This window comes from Syngnathus acus, chromosome 22, assembly GCF_901709675.1.
Source record: "Syngnathus acus chromosome 22, fSynAcu1.2, whole genome shotgun sequence".
NCBI lineage: Eukaryota > Metazoa > Chordata > Actinopteri > Syngnathiformes > Syngnathidae > Syngnathus > Syngnathus acus.
In genome coordinates this window covers 5,118,610-5,138,511 of record NC_051106.1, presented here as the reverse complement: position 1 = coordinate 5,138,511, position 19,902 = coordinate 5,118,610, and the positions used below count along the sequence as shown (strand labels likewise).

Below are 19,902 nucleotides of genomic sequence, written 5' to 3'. Positions count from 1 at the left end.
TGTACTCACTCAACCCACAGACGAAGGGGGAGCCCATGCCTTTTCCGATTGTCCCTTTGCGCACCACACACAGACACATGCACAAAATGAGTCTGTCGTGGAGAATGGTCTCGGCTTGCTTCTATTTTTTGCTGCTGTTCGATATTTGGCAGCGGGGTTCGACTTTTGAATTGACGCTCCTGCACACCAACGACAACCACGCGCGCATCGAGGAGACCAGCGTAGACTCTGGGAAGTGTCAAGCCGGGGGTCGCTGCTTTGCAGGGGTGGCGCGACGCTTCAGTAAGGTGTTCCAAATCCGCAAAGAGGAGAAGAATGTCTTACTACTAGACGCCGGAGATCAGTTCCAAGGAACCATTTGGTTTAATTTCTACAAAGGCGCAGAAGCGGCTTACTTCATGAACAAACTTGGTTATGATGTGATGGTAAATGTTTTTTTGTTTTTTTTTAAGTTTGCCACGTCAAATCTTGCGATTGGAAATAACTTTTTGCGCATGTGCGTCACAGGCTTTTGGGAATCACGAGTTCGACAATGGAGTAGAGGGTCTTATCGCCCCTTTCCTGCAAAATCTGAATTGCTCAATGGTGAGTTCCAACATCAAAACGGACCAAATTCTTGCGGCCAACTTCAGCCGCTACTACCGACCTCACGCGGTCCTCAGCGTGGGTTCGGAGAAGGTGGCCGTGGTGGGCTACACCACCTTTGAGACCCCCATCTTGTCGAGGCCAGGTAAAAATGTTATAGTCTCACTTTATGTCTACTTTTAATTGTTAACAGTGAGTTGAGACAATTCATTGCCATTTAAGGTCACTCCAGTCCAGGGCCGGTTCTAGGAATGCACATAAGAGGGGGCAGTCAGAAATGTGAAGGGGGCATGTTCTTTTTTTTTTTTTTTTTTTACACATTTTTAACACTGTTAGTGTTTTCTTCACGGCAGTCGTTAACTGTGTGTCCAGATCTCAACCTGGAGAAGTGGATTGCACTCTGTCAGGCCTCTACACTAAGACCTGTCCAGCTTGGGTGTCCCACCTGAAGATTAAAGCCTCTGCTGGTATAGCTCATAGGCACGCAAACCCCCTGACCACAATAAGGTGGCAATCTCTCAGCGGGGGGACATATAATATGAATGTTATATTAACTATTATTTGAGTTGGCGTTAATCATTAGTTATATCACGGGTCAGTACGACGAGTTTGGTGGAGTTTTTACTGCTTCTTCCAACTCCTACCGCGCTGACTGTAACTTGACACTCTCTGGCTGCGTCTTGCCTCATTTGCATACTCACAGTGATTGGATGTTTACGGAGGGGCGCGGAGTCCTGACAGCAGGCTGTGTGAAGGAGGACACACACTGCACCGACATGAGAGAAGAGAGGGGGCTGATTAACGTGTGTTTCTGTCAGCGGATTTTTCACTTCTATAAGTTTGATTCGAGGGGGCAGGACATCTGTTTGAGGGGGCGTTGCCCCCTCTTGCCCCTGCGTAGAGCCGGCACTGCTCCAGTCTTTTATTTCCATATTGAGAAGAGGAAGACGCAGTTACCTCACAGACCACAGGATGAAAACAGAACCATATTGGTCGCAAGCAGCAATACTTTCAAAAAGGCTAACAGAAATGAAATAATTACTGTTGATAAGATGAGCTCAGACAGAGAGTTTGGACAATTTTAAGTTAAACAATGGCTGCAAACGTTTTTTTGATTATTAAAATATCAACCAATTCATTTGAATGTCAATTTGATCGAATCGATTAGTTGTGGAATAATCGATTCATTCCACACTTCTACAAGTGCTAAAGGTTAACACATGTCTAAATAAAAGTTAAAAATAATGAATTGTATATTCATCCTTTGAAATTATAAACTAATTACAGTGGTGTGATGGAAATAACACTCAGCACACACATGTGTAAATACTTTTAATTTATCTTTCTCCCTTTACATGGCCCTTCATGCCGTAATTGTGAAATACTCAAATTGATTTTTTTAATGGTAAAATCATTTCATTTCTCAATGGACTTGTTTTCTTTTTACTTTTTTTCTTTTTTCTTTTTTTTTTATAGCGTCACTGCTCCCGGGTTGTTTGTCTAATCATTGTGTATTCAAAGCTGCACAAACCAGTTACCAAACTTGAACTTCCTTCCTGTGTTTGCTTATGAGGACCGCACTTGAAGTTTGAGGACGAGGTAACATCCCTGCAGGTGGAAGTTGACAAACTGCACACACTCGGCTACAACAAGATCATCGCCCTGGGGCACTCCGGCTTTGACATGGATAAAAAAATTGCTAAACGAGTCAGAGGGATCGACGTAGTTATTGGCGGACACACCAACACATTTCTTTACTCTGGTACATATTTGTACATCTTCAACCAACCATACCACTAACATTGATCTCATGATACTGATATCAATCCATATCAACATCTTTATTTGGATTGATCCATCCATCAGTAAGGAATAAAGTTGATATCATTCCTCCCTGTAGGACCCGCTCCATCTACTGAAGTGCCAGCAGGTCCGTATCCATTCATGGTGAGGTCAGATGATGGCAGAGATGTGCCAGTGGTCCAAGCATATGCTTTTGGAAAATACCTGGGCTACCTGAAGGTTACTTTTGACCAGACAGGAAATGTTGTCCAAGCAGTTGGAAACCCGATCCTGTTGGACAGTAGCATACCTCAAGGTAAACAGAAGTACTGTAATTTTCGGACTATAAGCCGCACCAGACTATAAGCCACACCAGCTAAAATTCGTGATTCAGGATTCAAAATTTGAGAAAAAAGTAGCGGCTTATAGTCCAAAATTTACGGTTATTGACCCGGTCATTTGGGTCTACATTGAAAATACCAAAGGATCTCATTGACACTGTTCCATCTTTTCACCCTTCAGATCCCAACATCCTTGCTGATGTCAAGAAGTGGAGGGAGCAGCTGGCTCAGTACTCGAAAGAATATGTCGGCCAGACATTAGTGTACCTCAATGGGTCTTTTGAGGAGTGTCGTTTTCGAGAATGCAACCTTGGAAACTTGATTTGTGACGCTATGGTAATTGGACTTCTGTAAACTGTGAGCCTAACAAGATCATGCTTTGCACACAAGCTTTGAAACTAACCTGGGTTTCTGACTGTGCGTGTATACGCTGTTCTTTCCTTTTGTGACGTTAGGTCTACCACAATTTAAAATACTCAAATGAGTTGCAGTGGAATCATGTGGGCGCTTGCATTTTGAACAGCGGATCCATTCGCACAGCAATAGATGAGCGTTACAAAAATGGTAAACTTAGAAGGACACAACGGTTCATTTTCCACAGTATGTCTGTCTATAAACACGTCGCGGTTTGTTTTTATAATTGTGTTTTTTGTGTGACCCTTTACTCTCAGGTAGCATCACAATGGAGGAGATCCTCACCGTCTTACCATTTCAACAAAGTGTGGACTTGATTCAGATAAAGGGATCAACCATGAAAAACGCTTTTGAACACTCAGTTCACAGATATGGGGGCATGCACGGAGAATTCCTGCAAGTGTCAGGTCCTATTTCTCATCAAATATCAATGTTGAACATTGTTGGGATTAACACGGTAATCATTTTAGGGAATGCATTTGGTTAATTCTGCCAAAAAATGAAATTTTAGGGTTTGAATTTATTGTAGTTAGTCGCTGTTTGTGCAAGCTAACAAAAATCTTTTACAATCCTATTGGGTGTCAATTTAGTTCCGTGTTTTTTTTGTTTTTTTTACCAAGTATCGCATTTTCTTCATTTATAGGCATCCATGTGGTGTATGACCTGTCCAAGCCGGTAAACCAGCGGGTTGTATCCTTATCTGTGCTCTGCACCCAGTGCAGAGTGCCCAAGTACGAACCACTGGACCTGGAGAAGACGTACACTGTGGTCATGCCTTCCTACTTGGTGGGGGGAGGCGACGGCTTCGCCATGTTCAAGGAGGAGATGCTGAAGCATAATACAGGTGGACAAACCGACGACATTTTATCCTAGTTTAGTTGCAGTCATCCGTTACCATAACGTCCGCATTTTTCTTCAAACTTATTAAATGGGTGCTAGGAGCCAAACTAGCTTAAGTTGGCAGTTTTTTTCCACTACAAACCACAAACAGAAACGATTTATAGTAAGGATGACTTGTGAATCTGGAAGCTCTAAATTTTCTGGAAAATGAGCTAAGTTATTGGCTCTGGAAAAAAGAAAATTTGCAAAGGCACTTTTCATTCCTCAACAGATTTGAGTTAACTTAAAAGGCAAGCGCTTTAGAATGGAGAAGACATTCCATCAAACCCCGAAATTGCTTAAACATTTTAATGAAGTTCAAATGTTATGGTCCGTGTAAAAATGCAAGACTGTTGATAAATCTGAAGTCATCTTGGATTAGAAATAGCACAGACATAAATTTTGTGTGGCCAACACAGCGGGACTTAATTCAAAATGTATAATAGAATTTATTTGGATCCTGTACAAAACAAATACTCTGCAATTAATAGGAAACTAGCATCTTTAGGAATGCTTGCGGGGGGGTGGGGGGATTACCTCATGAATTAAGCATTTCCAGCTTCCAGTCGTGTGTGGTACGTGCGCTCTCTCAAATATACATTACACAACACTTGTCTAATTTCCTACCGATATCCAAGATACTAGCTTTGGTAGGGTGTTAAAAAAACTTTTTCGAAGTTTGATGCCCCCCAAAAAATTGAAAGTGTAAATGTACAATTCTTTTGTAAAAGATAAAATTCTTATTAGTTATGAATCAAATGTTATTTGCTTCTTGCCAGGTGATATGGACGTTTCAGTTTTGTCCAAATACATCTCTGACATGAAACACGTCTACCCAGCCGTGGAAGGTCGAATCAAGTTCAGCTCTGCCGCATTTTTGGCCCAAAGCCTGACCCTGCTATTGTTGAGTTTAGGCCTATCGCTGACACTCTGATTGTGACACTATGATGAGAAAATCCCTGCAGATTTGTTCTCAGAGGAGATTCAATCACCAGCAAGAAATTCCCTGTGAATATGAAAATATTCAATAAGGTAATATTTTTTTCGTATACTCAAAGTATAGTGTTTTTTGTTTGTTTTTTTGTGGAGAAAAAAATGTTTACACATCTTTAGTGCCTGCCTGATACTAGTTTGCACATACATTATCACCTTCTTAATATGTGCTGCAGAAAAGTAAAATAAAAGTTATATTAGGACAAAGGGACACTTTGTGTATTGTACTAGTCTAAATGGATTTTAACATAGCCCTGAATGTATTATTGTAGCATTCGTTCATTTAGTCTGACTTTGCTTTGCTCTGAGCACATTTATGCACAATGTATTTTAATACTTCTAATATTTGCTGCACTGTGTGGTGTTATTGTATTGCCACAATTGTCTGAAAGCAATTTTCCAAAAATGTGCAAAGCGTTGTTGCCATTGTAACCGACTATTTTATAGCGTTTACCTCTCAAGTCTTCATTTCAACATCACAGTAAATAGAACGGCAAGTATTGAATTTTATGAATAAACAGCAATTTGATCTTAATGTTATGTTTTTGCTTTGTTAGTTACTCTGAATGTAACAATTTAGTTTCACCGTGATTATGATGACTGTGATTTATGAACATTATTTGCGTATAAATTATTAACATCAGTTGTGTCAACAAATATAACTTGTTTAACTTTTGGATTACTGGAGTTTAATTTCGTTTAATATTCAGTACTGTAGCTAACTAATCTGATATCTATACTGCCATAGTGAAAATGACGGAATTGTTTAAGCTTCCTCCTTTGCAAAAATGTCGTTCTAGTTCTAAGAAAATTCTAAGAAAATTATTTCTGAACTGTCAGAAGAACAAGACAGCAAAAGTGAAGTACGTCAACGATAAGAAGTCTGAATAGTGTTGTTCTATTTTGACAGTTTATTAAGAATATCGGACAACGTTTCTTAAACTGATGATGGTATCTCATCGTGTTCCTATTTTTTTAGTTTCTCACATTTTAGTTCTGCTTGACAGTGATGAATAATCACTCAACATTTTGCAATCGCCAATGCAACACTGTTATTTTATTTGACATATCAAAGTACACATAATTTACAGCATAGGAAAACCAAACAAAGGTCAGTCGACAACAAAGTGCATTAAGCGTGCATTGAAAAATGTTACTTTTTGTCAGTTATTACAATTCACATCCAAGGAGCATTGATTGAAGACTCCTTCTGTACCTGCTGAGAAGATATGACAAAAGAAAGACAAGTATTAACCACTTTCTGACAGTTAGGTTGCAAGATTTTCAAGGACTTCTCTATACAGTTGCATACTTAAATGTTTATTTACTTGTGAATGAAATATCCAAAGTTGTATATGTACGTATTTGTAGATTGAGTGGGAGGAATTTAAATTCTTCATGCCAAGTGTTAGAGCTGGATTTGGATTTTTAAAATATTGTCAGTATACAGTGCTTAACACATTTAATGGAGACCACCCATCATAGCAAAAAAAAATCCCAAATGCAAGTAAATAACTACAAACTAGACCATAATAAAAAAAATAATAATTGGGGTTATTACGAAAGTGGAATGACGGTTGTGGTGGTGTAATAAATTTGTTCAGCACTGTATGTATGAGAATAAGGCTAAAACTAGCATGTGTTTTACCTTGTTCAGCTCTGGGAAAAGTTCTTGAATCGCAATATCCAAAAGAACATAGGTCAGCTGAGGATGACAAAAATATGAGAAATATTCAAGCTGATGACTCAATACATTACACAACTTTTACTTTTAAAAAAGGAAGCATCAAATCCGGCACAATATCATGCAGATCAAAAAGAAGAAGTACTGGAATTTCCAGTGCTGAAAACAATTCTTTCCAGAATTTGCTGACACTTTGAATACCGTTGTTTGACTTTCATTTCATTTTCTAAAATTGTTTGGTTGATCTTGAAGCGTTCAACATTGGACCTCCCACTAAAATATGATTATTACGGTTTGCTCCATTACATTCAGACGTTATATTCTATTGAAACATATCCATATTGGCCTTCGACCGCACAGTATTTGCCACAGCTAAGTGAAGTCCATTTTTCACCTTGACAGAACAGGCTATTAAGCGGCGGAGTAGGCGGTAGAAGAGGACGTGAGCCGTGCATGCGATGGCGTGGGCGAGTGTTGTTACCTGCTTGTTGACAACTGGCTGCTGCAGCCCATCAAAGAGGAGACATATGCCTTCGTACTTAGCCTCTTCGCCGATACATTTCCCCAGAAGGTCTGCAGATAAACGCTTTTTGAATTGGCAGCCACCCTTTTAAACGTCTTTGTGTCTTGTGAGGGGAAAACGCTGACAGGAAATTACCAGGAATGTATCTCATCATCTCTGCAAACGTCCTTTTTGCTCTCCTCTGCTTATCCTGAGCTGAGCGAGGTGGAGTGCTCTCACAAAAAACAGCATCTAGGGAAGCAAACAGATATTTTTCTGTGATTTTTTTTTTCTTCTTCTTTTGAATGTATACACACGACATTAGGGGTCAACAACCATTTTGAAACTGAGTTGTTTTTTTTGCCATAAAATCTTAATCCCAGAACTTTTCCATGTCCTTGTATGTGCAGAACATGGATAATAATTTGCTTTAAGGCGAGGTTGTTGACAAACAGTATAAATTGTTGAATTAGCGCACCTCTTAGCAGGGTGATGAGGGAGACCAGTCGATGTTCTTCCACCACCTGGTTCAGTTTTTGTTGAAGGTAGTAATCCGTATAGGCCTCTAGTGTGTTCTTGAACAGAATTCTTCCACCCATCAACAGGTGGTGCAACCAGTCAGGAATGTGGAAGACAACCCGGCCTGCCAAACAACAGGATAGCACCCCGTAATTTGTCAAAGTGCCGTAATATCATGGTTGAGATTTGACACTCTGACACATTTGTACTTACCGACATACATTAAATAGTCATACACCCCCTCCACAGTGAGGATTTCCATGAAGTAGTTCTGGTTGTGCCTCTTTTCGGCCATCTCGGATCGGTTGGCATTGTTTTTGAAGAGGTCGTTGAAGAGCTAAAAAAAAAGGGAGTCTGATTTTTTTGGTGGCTTCAATTGAACAATCAATTAAAAATTCCTCCTACTAATGCTAATTTGCTGTTGCTGTTTTTTAGACAATGAGTGACAACCATGGCCATTATTCACTTGAAAGTTGAGAGGCACATATAGAAACTATTGTAATTGCATCGAATTTGAATGCAAATCCCCTCAAATTAAAGCTGAAAGTCTGTTTCTTTTATTTTTAATCCATTGTGGTGTTTAAAGCTAAAAGATGAGAGTTGTATTAATGTCCCAATATTTATGGACCTGACTACGGCATCCTCCCTCAAAGCGTTTTGGCTCTACTTGAACTGTTAGGTAAACGAAAGACAAAAGTGTCAAACCTTTTTATCGTTTTCTGAAGTGGGGCTCAGGATGGTGAGCTCAGGGCGGCTGGGTTTAGGTTTAGGTGACTCACAAGAGTTGAAGTAGGACTGGATGAACGGCTCAAGATGCTGTCCTTTCTAATGAACACAGTAAACAGTCAAAAATTAAAGAATAATTCCTCTTACTGGTGAATATGACAAACTATGTTTTGACCAGTGCCCTGAAAAAGGTTGCATTTTTATGAGCGACTAAATTCCCAGGAACAGCTTTAATCTGTTGAATCTTCATCTTAATGATGATAAACGAGTACATAAAAAATCTTTAATCATTAAAGATTTTTTCATCTGATTTTTTCAGGGGTGTCAAACTCATTTTTTTCGCATTGTAGTCATAGCTTCTTTCAGAGGGCCATTATGACTGTCAACCCAAATAAATATATGAGCACCTCATATTATATACCGTAATTTTCGGACTATAAGTCGCACCGGAGTATAAGTCGCACCAGTCATAAAATGCCCAAAAAAGTGAAAAAAACATATATATATGTATATAAGTCGCTCCTGAGTATAAGTCGCCCCCCCACCCAAACAATGAAAAAAACCGCGACTTATAGTCCGAAAATTACGGTACTGTAAAAGCTACAAAACAAACTGACAAATAAGTCGTTTTCAAATCAGACGAGTAAAAACTGGTCAAATATTAAAAAAAAGAGATTAAAAGTGAAGACAATTTGCAATTCTAGTAATGACACGAATTTGATGCACAATTTGTCTTCGCGGGCCACATAAAATGATATGGCGGGCCGTATCTGGCCCCCGGGCCTTGAGTTTGACACCTTAGGAGTTAGGAAAGGTGTTACATGGACCACAACTGGAGGCAATTGTGTGTCAGCATACCTGTGAGCGATTGCAATCAAGGCTATATAAGGACAGCAGCAGTAAGACTCGGGGGGCGAAGGATTGCATTGCTTTCCGTCGCTCCCCATGCGTCACAAAGCTCTTGTAGCTCATGTTTTCTAGTTAAGCTTGTATTTCCATGTGCTTCCGGATTTTTGGGTGTAAACATGAACTCCTCTTTATAAATACGGACCATGTAAAGACGTGGATTCAATGTTAAAAAAAAAAGAAGTTTAAATGCAGTGAAATAAATAATTGTCGGTTTTCCATTAAACTTGTCAGACACTAGGTGCCATTAAGTGCTTTATATAATGCATCTATTTTGGAATAAGTTAATCATTAAAGTGCTTTTGTCGCCATTATTCTCATCTAACTACCTCGTTCCTTAAACTCTCATGAGAACAAATTGCACACGCATACTCCTCTAGGAATGTATCACTCACCTCTTTTATCAGTTTGCTGGGAACGGACTTAATGATTTTCCCTGTAAAACATGCATAATTAATCTTAGTGATGAATGGTCATGTCTTGCCGTGATGTTTGCCACTGTCTGATTCCAAAAAGAACTTTTCCGCAAAAGCCAAGGTCAGGTCGATCAAACATTTAGCTTTCCCAACACACAGTAGTGGCCTGTTCCAATCGCATTCGGACTTTAGTCACATTCTCTTCCTGATGTTGACACACTGTTTGAATCATACTGTACCGAGGTTCACATCAGGCAACATCTTGTCCAGGAACTGAGATTCCATACTGTGCGGAGACAGGAAGTCAGCTAGAAGTTGGCTGTTGCTCAGCTCGGGGTGCTGGAGGAGCTTCTGCACGATAAGCATGAGAAAAATTACAAACTCTCACCAGGCCAATATTGACGCAATTTGTGCTTGAAATACCCGGAAAAAAAACTCTTGATTATTGGGGAAACTTTTACTTAGTTGAACCCATTGTCATGTCAGATGTCACGTGAGACACCAGGGAATACCACAACACTTCATTTTAGTGAGTGTGTTATTCCACGCTTTCCTTTTAGAGGGTGGTGTCATGCCCCCAAAGGAGGTTACCAGTTACGACAAAGAGGAAATCCGTGATGATAACCAGAAACAGAACTATGACAGATTTAAAAAAAAAAAAAAAAAAACAGTCTAGCGCCTCAGTACAAAAAGATGCAATACAATCTGTTATCAACTATAGATTTTTTTTTTTACTTTTTGTTGCTTGATTATACAGTAGTAGAATAATCTTTATACTTATCTGACAGTTTTAAACATGTTTTGTATAGTTAATGATAGTTTTAAAATGAGCCTGGATCAAATTAATACTTCACTTTACATTCATTCAGTGTTATATCTGAACAATGTTTTTTTTTCCCTCAATTGGCTAAGTGAAATCACATGGTTGTGCTGCGTGGCGTCCATTTTTACACTGCTCTCAAAAATTCCTTCATCCATAATCTACAACAGAGAGTTCAAATCAGGGTACATAACATTGCCTGGTTACTTGATCTCTTGATGGGAAAAAAATAAAACTGTTGGCTTTCCAACACATCTGGTTCTATCTGGCTATAGCTGAAAGGCCATGAGATATGTAGGAATGTAAATGTTTTTCCCTTACAAAAAGAAAATTATCACCCATTTTTCTTAATGATTATTTTAATGTATCCTTGTTGCTTGTTATCATAATTTATTTTTCTTTTGCTGATATTCTATAGTTTCCATGTAGCTAAGAGAACATTCTCACTTAATAAAAATTCAAACAGGTTATTGGTATTGAAGTAACGGCGTCTTCAGCGGCTCAAGAATTTCAAGACAGTACGACAACACGAGAGTGGAACAATTTATACCGAATACATTTAGCTGTGTGTTGCATTGGAGTAAGTGAAATCAATACAAATGACTGTTCGACATTTGTACGTCATTGTTAGCCTGTCATGCTCAAATTGAATTGCCTCAGAGCATAGAAAATAGAATTGTGAAATAGCGCATGGCTAGACGGTGGGGCAGACTAAAGCAATAGATTTACGAGACGCCAATTGAATTCCCATTCAGGAGGTCTTAATCTGCTTTTTTTGACTCCAACTAATATAATTCATCAGACACCCACCTGAAGGTACTCCTGAAACTCCTCCCTCTTGGAAGTGAGAAACTCATAATTCTTCGGGCCGATAATTCTCTTGGAAGGCAGCTGTGCGTCAGGAAACGAACCTGCGGGTTTAGAATTTGGAAACAAATTGAAACTTGGCTCCAAAAGGAAGTTATGTAACTCCGCCAAAAACCTACCGTGGAATTCCGTTAGCTTTGACTCAAGAACGTAAAACTCCAGGTATCTTCTGTATACAGACCAGTGCTCCGTTTCGTGACCCACTGTGGTAAAACACAAAAAGAAAACACTGAGGACCTGATTTATGATTATGAGGATTTTATGAGCATTCCAACTATTCTTTGGGATCTCACAGACACAGGCTGTCCTCAACAAGCTACAAAAATGGACAATTTGAAACTAAAAGGAATTGTCCCCCTCCCTTTGCAGCTGTAACAGCTTCCTCTTTTCTGGAATGACTTTATACAAGACAGTGGGGAATCACATGTTGGAATTGTTTGTCCAGTCATCCAGAAGATAGTATTCGTGAAGTCACTTATGTTGGAGGACCTGCTGGCGAACCAGGTCTGCTTTATCCACAGTAAAATCAAGAATGCCTTTTGTATCATGATGGGACATTCCTAAACTCATTCATTGCCATTGGAAACTGTATTTATCAAACTGGGAGATCTGGTAGTGATTAGGACCTCCATCTGAGTGAAGTAGTAAAAATACAAAACAAGACGGCAAATGTATGTAAGTCAACAGCACGTGGTATTTTTCAAGTTTGTGTTGAAACAATGGCGGTACAGCAAAAAAAAAAAAAAAAGTGGTTGACCTTATCTTACCTGCTTTCCGGTCATTCCGCTCCACGTCAATGCAGAACACTGGAATTCTCTCCCTCTTCACGTCATCGTCGTAGAAATCGATGTAAGGGATGGTGATGCTCCAGGCGGAGAGATTCCGTGGGGTGCTGGGAGTGGAGGCTGCCTCTATCGGGGAGTCATCCTCCAGCACCATCATGGCTTCCTCTACCTAGAATGTAGACAGAAGTGTCTATTCAATTATAGGCTTCATGGTGTGAAGTAATATTAAAAAATGCATTTCATGCCGACATCTGTCAAACCCTTTGCTTCGCTTTTCCTAATCTGTAATCACTGAACTAACAATGGGGACTTTTTGTCAACATTGATGGCAATCAAGGGAAATCACAAAGAAAACAGGATACCACCTAACAGCAGTGAAGTAAGATAGGTACAGCATTCCTGTGCTCTAAAACATCGTGTTTAGGAAACTGTACCACAAATATTTTTTTTATGCACAATATAATAGTTGCCTTGACTGAGGGTGGGGAAACGCTTGAAAACAATAAATTTGAGGCCTTGCTCACTAGCGCCCTCGTGTGGTACATTTCAGGACAGTACAGAATATTGCTCATCTTATTGCACATATACACACACAAACACACACCACAATAACACTGAACAGGGATGAGTCTGAATACATTGTCTTTAATTTATTCAAAACTATGCAAAGATTAGAGTGTGTGTGTTTGCCTTTGCCTCACCAAATCGTCCTCTCCCTCAACGAGCCCATAGGCTGGCAGCATGGCTCCCTCCATGGTTGTGCTCTTGAAAACACCCTTGATCTTGCTGCCAATGCGGCTGATCCCAAAGGACTCGCCTCTCTTTGACGTGCTCCTGCAGGCCAAAGGGGGAAGGGGGCTTATTAGACAATGCTCAATTGAAGAGATGTGCTTGGCTTCAAAGAGTGAGAGAGAAAATAAAAAAAGGGGGGGGGGAGCCCAGACAGCTTAGCAAAATGACAGGGAAGGAATTGTACATAGCAAGGGAGGGGAATGACCAGCACACTGCAGTATATCATCACTGCACATCAGGGAGAAGGGAAAGCTGAGGAAGCCAAGCCAAAAGCCAGAGCACATTCGTGGAATGAAATGTCTCAATCGGGTACCATGGGAACGAAAGCAAATAAAGCGTACAGCAATTTCATGAGCAGAGGTCTTGATACTAACTAGAAAAGGGCAGACAGGCAATAACTGATTGCTGACAGAGAGCTGACAAACATCAATAACTGTCTCAAGGATAGAAAAGACTATCATTTCAAACCAATAGACACCATTACAGCATTTCTTGAAAAATCCGACTGGTAAGAGAAATGACAAGGAAATTGCCCCTCAAGTAATCTTTAAATACTTCAGCTGTCATTCAAAATATGTTAGTGAGATTTCTTGCTTTGAAATGGGACAATAATCTCAGAAAATGTCAAGAGGATTTGTTTAAAACATGAAGGCGACAAGTAGCAAATGATTTGACCTTTCATCTCAACTCGATTAGACATCCTGGGGGGTTGAATGAGATTTACAATGAACTGGGATCGGGCTTTGAGATAACAAAAAAAACCTGACTGTTAAGATGATCAATTTATCACTCTACCCTGGAGAGGGCTCATAAAGAAAAAGCTTTAAAAAAAAAAATAAAAAAAACTTAAAAGCTGTGCACAGCCGGGAATGAGAAACGTCCCCCCTAAAGATGTGAGATTGGATTAAATATCCTTTCAAATCAGCATGCTTCTTACTTGACACAGCATAATCAATCATGAAAGGTAAAAGGTTGTTTAAAATCAATAGTGTCCTTGCTTGGACAGAACAAATAATCATTAATCCAAGTTAAAAAAGTTTGAAGGCTGTGCCCAGCAACGTGTCGGAAAGGATCGTGTCCTGAAAAATCTGAAAAAGGGTTGGATCTTCTTTCAAACTCAGTATGGTGTAAGTGTAACATTTGGAGGACATCAGTTGGGATTTGTGTTGACACCAAAAACAGAACACAGAAGTTTCCCAACAGCAGGAAGTGATGTTGTTTTGGTCGGACCAATGACCAAATCAAAGCTTTCCAAAAATAATGGCCTAGGTTTTGTTTTTCAGCAAATACTGATTATATTATATGAATTAATAGTTTACTTCCAGTGGTAGAATAAAATAATTTGATTGGTTCACGATTTTTTTTTTCTTGACAAAACATGACTTGGGCCATTATTTGAGGAAGGTAATGATATTCAAGAGTTAACGTTAGGGTACACAGCAATACATCGGTAGTGATGACAAATAAAAAAAGAGGTCGGCTGCATGCTACTGTTTGGGTCAGGCTGGCGGCAAAGTGGACAGCATGACATCACATTGGACCAGAGCTGGGGCTATGGATGGACCCTGACTTACTTGGGTGATAAGGAGTGGCGGTATGGAAAAGTTGTTAACGTGGGCTGAGCATGGAAGGAGTTAAAAGATGCAGGTGAAGAGCTGCCAGAGACGATGAACTGTGAGGAGGGGGACTCGGGGCTCCAGTCCCAGGAACTATAAGCAGAACAGGGTCCCCCAAAGACAAAAAGGAGCGAGAGGATGGATCATAGAAAGGCAGGCAGCATGGTGTTGATAGGACCAAGATGGACACACAGAGCATGACGTAGCGTAGCGAAAGGAGCCCAGACATGGAATCAATGGAATAATGAGAGTAGGTGATGATGTTAGTTCAGTCTCCTTCATGCTTTTGTGTTAAAATGCAGTGCGAGTGTCTCTTCTGCTCTAAAAACTGCCTTTGTAACAAAGTAAACAAACAAAGGCAACAAACAGCTGACATTTCACATTCCAATGATGCAGGATTTTTTTTTTTTAAAGTCACGAGTGAACAAAGCAAAGTGGAAAATCTCAATCAATTCAAAATAAGGAAAAGTACTTGAACAATCTGATGAAATCCATAAAGTTGCATTTAATACCTTTACTATGATTGGAGGTGGGTATTCTGTGAACCGTGTGTCCCGGAATAAGTATATTGACTCTTAATACAGCGCAAACACTAAATGACTCAAATATTTTGAGGTTTGATTAGCAAAAAAAGGCCATTATTGTACTATCCCAATAATGCAAAGTTGCTTCCCCTTGGAAGGTCAGGCAACAATGGAATTGTTATAAAGGCAGCATCGACTTGTGTAGAAGAGTCAAGCGAAAATGGCATGTCAGCCAGCCACTGTTCCAATCAGGACAGCGATGCCTTGTACTCACCGGATGTCATCCATACTGATGCTATTTCTGGAACAATATGCATAAGGAATTAGTGGCAGGGCCTGGGGCCACATTTGCATCCCACCTCGCGACAGATAGATAAAACCCATTAAGTCACTTTGCTGAAAGAAATTCCGCTACATTGCACCTTTTCTTTTGGATGGCACACACAAATGACACCTACCTGCTCATTTTAGAATTCCTGGCAGGGGATTCAGCCCCTCTTAGAAGTTGTCGAAAATACTGCAGAAGAGCAAAAAATAAATAAATGTATATGTAAAAATATATGCAGTGTAAAAATATAATAGTACAGTAGATATGGTTCATTTTAATAGCGTAAGAATATTTTAATATCGCCCACCCTGGCTGTGTGATTGTAGATAAATATGCATGTGCTTTTTGGTATGTGTGCTAACCTCATCACTGTGGCAGAACATAGGCGTGAAAACGTTCTCCAGAAGAGAGAGGACATGCTCGTACGCTTCAAATAAACATCTCATGGTTTGAAGTTTCACCACCTCCTCATATGGACCTTCGGCAACTGAGAAAGCACAGACCATAAAGCAATTGATTTATGTCCAACTGTGACTCCTATGGTGCAAATGCAAATTAGAGTATGTCACACACTGTTGCGTATCTCCTCCACAATAAAGGGGTCAAAGCGGATCTTGTCGACACTCTCGTCTAAACAGTAGGTCTCGTAGATCTTCTTCACCTCCTCGTGAAGCATCATCTTCTCTGTGTTGGGCAGTTCGGGGCACAATATCCTGTCGTTGAACTCCTCTGGGACATTAGAGGTGAAACAGTAACCGATGACAGACTGGTTAGGTGATGGGGAAATGAAGCTTCGAATTTGCTTCATGAACCAGTTGTTATATCTTTTTACTCCTCTAGATGGCAGTGTTGGGTTAACGGCAGTGTGCTTTCTGTCCAATGTTGAACAGAAAATTCAACTTTCCAATGATAGTTTGCAATTCAATAAATTAAAATATTACAGTGTATGTTTACAGAAGCAAACTTTGACAGGAATGGGACGCACTTACCGACTGCAAGGCAGAACTGAAGAACGTGAACGGCTCCCTCTTGCTTCAAAAAGTTCATGAAGCGGAAGAGTAGGTCTTGCTGCTCTCGGATTTCTTTTAACTCCAGCTTTAGAACCTGCCAAGTGAGAAATTTTTTTTAGCACAATGCAAATCCAAGTTGAATTGAATTGTTGAAGTGGAATTGAAAGCACTGTTCATTGTCTTTGTAATGATACACAAAGAGCTTACTGAAGGCTTTCTGCTACGGGGATCAGAGTATTTTTGAAGGAAAGGAACCAGCATTGAAGTTGGCTCTGTGGCTTCTTCGGGCTTATGTAGGGAGGTACAAACAAATGTAATTATTTACAGACAAATTAGTTAGAATTCATTTTAATACACTTCAACGGTTACTTACCGGAGAATTGTCAATGAAGAGCAGAAGCAAATGATTCACAGTGTCCTGAAAAGCAAACAATTGGAAAACAAATGTTACTTAGTGGGCTACGTTTTTTATTTTGCCTTTTCTATCCAGTTTTGGGTTCGAGAATCGGTCTGACTACACTCACGGGATCGGCCAAGAAGTCCATCGACGGGAGAAAGACAGAGCCAGCCAGGATTTCTCTTATCAGCAAAGTAAGAGATCTGATTGCATTTAAGGACCACAAAATGAAAGAATGTCTATTTTGAAAGATGTCTATTTTGAAAAAAAAAGTGTTGTGACACTAATATATGGAACATTTGGTGGATTACCTGCAGTCTGTAGCCTTAGGTGGCAGGATGTAAGGAAAAAGCATCTCAGTCAACTTCCTAAGATAGAGAAGTTCATCTCTGCGACTGCGGAGTGCGACATGAAGGTCAGGACCATATTCCTCCAGGGCAGCTTGTTGAAGGAACTCTGCATTCTTCACTAAAGAGCAGAAAAGAAACATTTAGCTTTTACATGATGAATTTGGACTAGGTGATGGTATTAAAAGTACCTCTCTGCCGAGCTTTAGCAATTATTTCAATGTGCTTCATGGAAGCTTTCAGAAGTTTTTGGGTGATGAGGGACGCCACGTCAACCTGAGACATAATTCAATCCAACCCCAAAAAATTAAAATACGTATTCTTGATGTATTTTGGATTAAATTTTCCAGCGTGATTAGTCACCTTCTGGATCCGGCGCACCAACACGGCAGAGAAAAAACGTAAAGTCGCCCTCAGCTCATCAACAAACGCCTCGTCATCTGTGACGTCTCTGAAAAAATAAGCAAGGTTACAAATTACAATCCTTACAGTATTATATCATGGCAAAAGCTTCATTTTATATTGTTATAAAATATAAAAGACTGAGTGTACAGCAGGCAACCACAAAAATGTCCTACCTATACCAAGGATACACAAAGTTTTCAAGAACGAGCTCCAGAATCTAGATGAGGAGAATAACGAAATTTACAATATGTTTATAGAGTATTTAGTCAATATCCAATATATTGTAATTTTATATCTTACCTCTGAAAGAGAAACATCAACCTTAGAGGAAACTTTCAAGTCAAGCCATGGTTGATAGTTTTCCAGTAATAAAGTAGGTCTAACATGAATGAGCAAAGATACAGAGGGTCCTTAGTTTACATTAATTTGACAGACAATATATCATGCAATGCAAACAAATGTCATGCAATATATTTTACTCCTTTTCATTGTATATTTTATATATTAACTGATAAAAAAAGTGCTCAGATATATGCATTTTATCGAATTAAGAATTTAGTACAGTATTCCAAGTGCAGTTTAAATCGACAACATACGAACAGTACTCTGCTGGAATATTATGAGCGCCCCCACTCCCAGATTTCCGCTAGAGGGCAGTATAACCTAACAAATATGATAATGTTTGAAAAACACGATCGAATTATTTTACATATTATCATGGGCACAATAATTCATGGGGTGAGTAGCATTAAAGTCATTTCCAGTTTTGAGTGACAGTGCAACATACCGGTAACTCACCTGTGTCTTTTGCACCTGATCTTGCCACAAACAGCACAGCTGTGCCCCAGCGGAAACAACTCCTGCTGGTAGCACTGTCAAAGAATCAACACAGAGAAAATTCAATTCATGCATAAATGCATAACTGTATTCAAAACAAATGACTAAAAACAATTTTTATAAACACTGAAATATTATTATTTCCTCGAAATAGTGGCACACAATCACTCGTGTTACATTTCTTTTAATACATACTATAACACCTAAAAAAAAACAAAAAAAACAAGAGGTGCTGCGATAAGGCAGATCTGTTAAGCTGAAGTTTACTGTGGAGTTAACAGGAAGTACTGTTGTATGGAGTGAGGCGCATTTTGGAACTAGGACTTTGAGGACTAAGTGAACCGAGCATCTTTACAAAGACAAATGTTTTTTTGAATTAACAGTAATATTGTAACATGGTTGTATTGTATACCAGTACTGGAAATCCAAGTACCTTCATTTACCTTTATCTTTGGCTTGATGTTGACCAGGATGTTTGGTAGCAAAGACTCTGGTCCCAGGGAGCAGTAGAATGTAACCACACCAGCGAGAAAGGACCAGACCACCATGATGATGTGAATGTACCTGGTTTTAAATCGGAGCGCAAATTGGGATCTACGGGAAACTGATTAACCAAGCCCACTAATGTTACCTGTTTAACAGCACTGTGGACAGTAGTAGGACCAGTAAAATGAAGCAGAATATGGGATACTGTCGGCCCAAATCCCTGACCAGATCCAGCTTCATTTTTCGTCGTATGCGTTGCAAACAAACCCTGATGCATCCCATCGTTTATCCCTCAAGCGTACTGACACTGCAAAATAAGATCGCATGCAGTAAACTGGCGATTATTATACTATCAATGTGTATTTTAACTTACCTGTCAATCGGGTTGCTGGAGTGGGTCACGTTTCCGTGTAGTCGTTTGTAGATGTTACATCGTACACTAATGGTTTAAGCGTTAACATGAAACTTAAAATCCGATCGAGCGGTGTTGTTTAGCTACCACCATTCTGTACTGTCACTTGAGCCCGTTAAAGGGGCGTCAAACAGAGGTGGGGGGCTGCGGACGCGTCGGCGTGATGTCATCTCCGCTCTGCACGAGAAAGCGTTCGATGTACAGCACAGTTCATTGAGTACAAAGCGTAGCTTTATATAAGAATAATTCACATCCAGTACCATACTGCCACTGTCTTTGGACATTGAACCGTCGCCATTTTTATTTGATTTGTGCACAAAAAGCAGGCGATGAATCGTGTTGTTTAGAAGGCAATTCTACGTGGCAATTTTGAGGAAATATTGTTGAAGAAGATGGAGCAACGTTATATAGTTGGAATGAGAACCTAAATCGATTTTTAGAGACACCAATGTTTGCCACGCGACTTGTAAAATGAGTGACGTTGCCACGCCATTGCTCTCGACATATAAAGTCGTGCAAAATCCATCGA

General features: G+C 39.7%; 2 protein-coding genes across 7 annotated transcripts; one reads left to right on the top strand and one right to left on the bottom strand.

The window, feature by feature from the left end:
• nt5e (5'-nucleotidase, ecto (CD73)) lies at positions 1-5,529 on the top strand. The gene is made up of 9 exons (XM_037242507.1): positions 1-425; positions 508-730; positions 2,159-2,347; positions 2,486-2,683; positions 2,890-3,044; positions 3,164-3,272; positions 3,380-3,529; positions 3,766-3,966; positions 4,781-5,529. The coding sequence occupies exons 1-9, from the start codon at positions 36-38 to the stop codon at positions 4,933-4,935; spliced, it is 1,770 nt and encodes a 589-aa protein (XP_037098402.1). The 5' UTR covers positions 1-35; the 3' UTR covers positions 4,936-5,529.
• Positions 5,530-6,021: 492 nt separating this feature from the next.
• Positions 6,022-19,573, bottom strand: snx14 (sorting nexin 14). Of its 6 annotated transcripts, none has more exons than XM_037242501.1 (31): positions 19,335-19,573; positions 19,107-19,268; positions 18,919-19,039; positions 18,437-18,510; positions 17,939-18,017; positions 17,812-17,855; positions 17,597-17,684; positions 17,425-17,509; positions 17,198-17,354; positions 17,014-17,089; positions 16,863-16,907; positions 16,697-16,777; positions 16,469-16,583; positions 16,053-16,208; positions 15,842-15,966; positions 15,610-15,668; positions 15,426-15,452; positions 14,586-14,720; positions 12,921-13,053; positions 12,202-12,388; positions 11,554-11,637; positions 11,378-11,478; positions 9,987-10,098; positions 9,727-9,767; positions 8,405-8,524; positions 7,913-8,036; positions 7,659-7,823; positions 7,337-7,432; positions 7,160-7,251; positions 6,643-6,699; positions 6,022-6,210 (listed from the first exon to the last, which is right to left on the bottom strand). In XM_037242501.1, the coding sequence occupies exons 2-31, from the start codon at positions 19,241-19,243 to the stop codon at positions 6,172-6,174; spliced, it is 2,955 nt and encodes a 984-aa protein (XP_037098396.1). In that variant the 5' UTR covers positions 19,244-19,268; positions 19,335-19,573; the 3' UTR covers positions 6,022-6,171. The 6 variants fall into 6 exon arrangements, with proteins under 6 accessions (XP_037098396.1, XP_037098395.1, XP_037098399.1 ...); XM_037242500.1 differs by having other exon boundaries at positions 6,022-6,213; positions 19,335-19,569; XM_037242504.1 differs by lacking the exon at positions 14,586-14,720 and having other exon boundaries at positions 19,335-19,559.
• Positions 19,574-19,902: the final 329 nt, after the last annotated feature.

What these genes read in the sequence shown, in the direction of transcription:
- nt5e (XM_037242507.1), top strand. Translation starts at nt 36, where the DNA reads ATGCCTTTTCCGATTGTCCCTTTGCGCACCACACACAGACACATGCAC. An exon ending in CCCCATCTTGTCGAGGCCAG is followed by an intron (nt 731 to 2,158) that starts GTAAAAATGTTA and finishes TTTGCTTATGAG; the next exon opens with GACCGCACTTGAAGTTTGAG. An exon ending in GATGCTGAAGCATAATACAG is followed by an intron (nt 3,967 to 4,780) that starts GTGGACAAACCG and finishes GCTTCTTGCCAG; the next exon opens with GTGATATGGACGTTTCAGTT.
- snx14 (XM_037242500.1), bottom strand. Translation starts at nt 19,243, where the DNA reads ATGGGATGCATCAGGGTTTGTTTGCAACGCATACGACGAAAAATGAAG. An exon ending in AGTTTCAGGAGTACCTTCAG is followed by an intron (nt 10,099 to 11,377) that starts GTGGGTGTCTGA and finishes CTTATCGTGCAG; the next exon opens with AAGCTCCTCCAGCACCCCGA. An exon ending in CCAGCAAACTGATAAAAGAG is followed by an intron (nt 8,525 to 9,726) that starts GTGAGTGATACA and finishes TGTGTTCATTAG; the next exon opens with AAAGGACAGCATCTTGAGCC.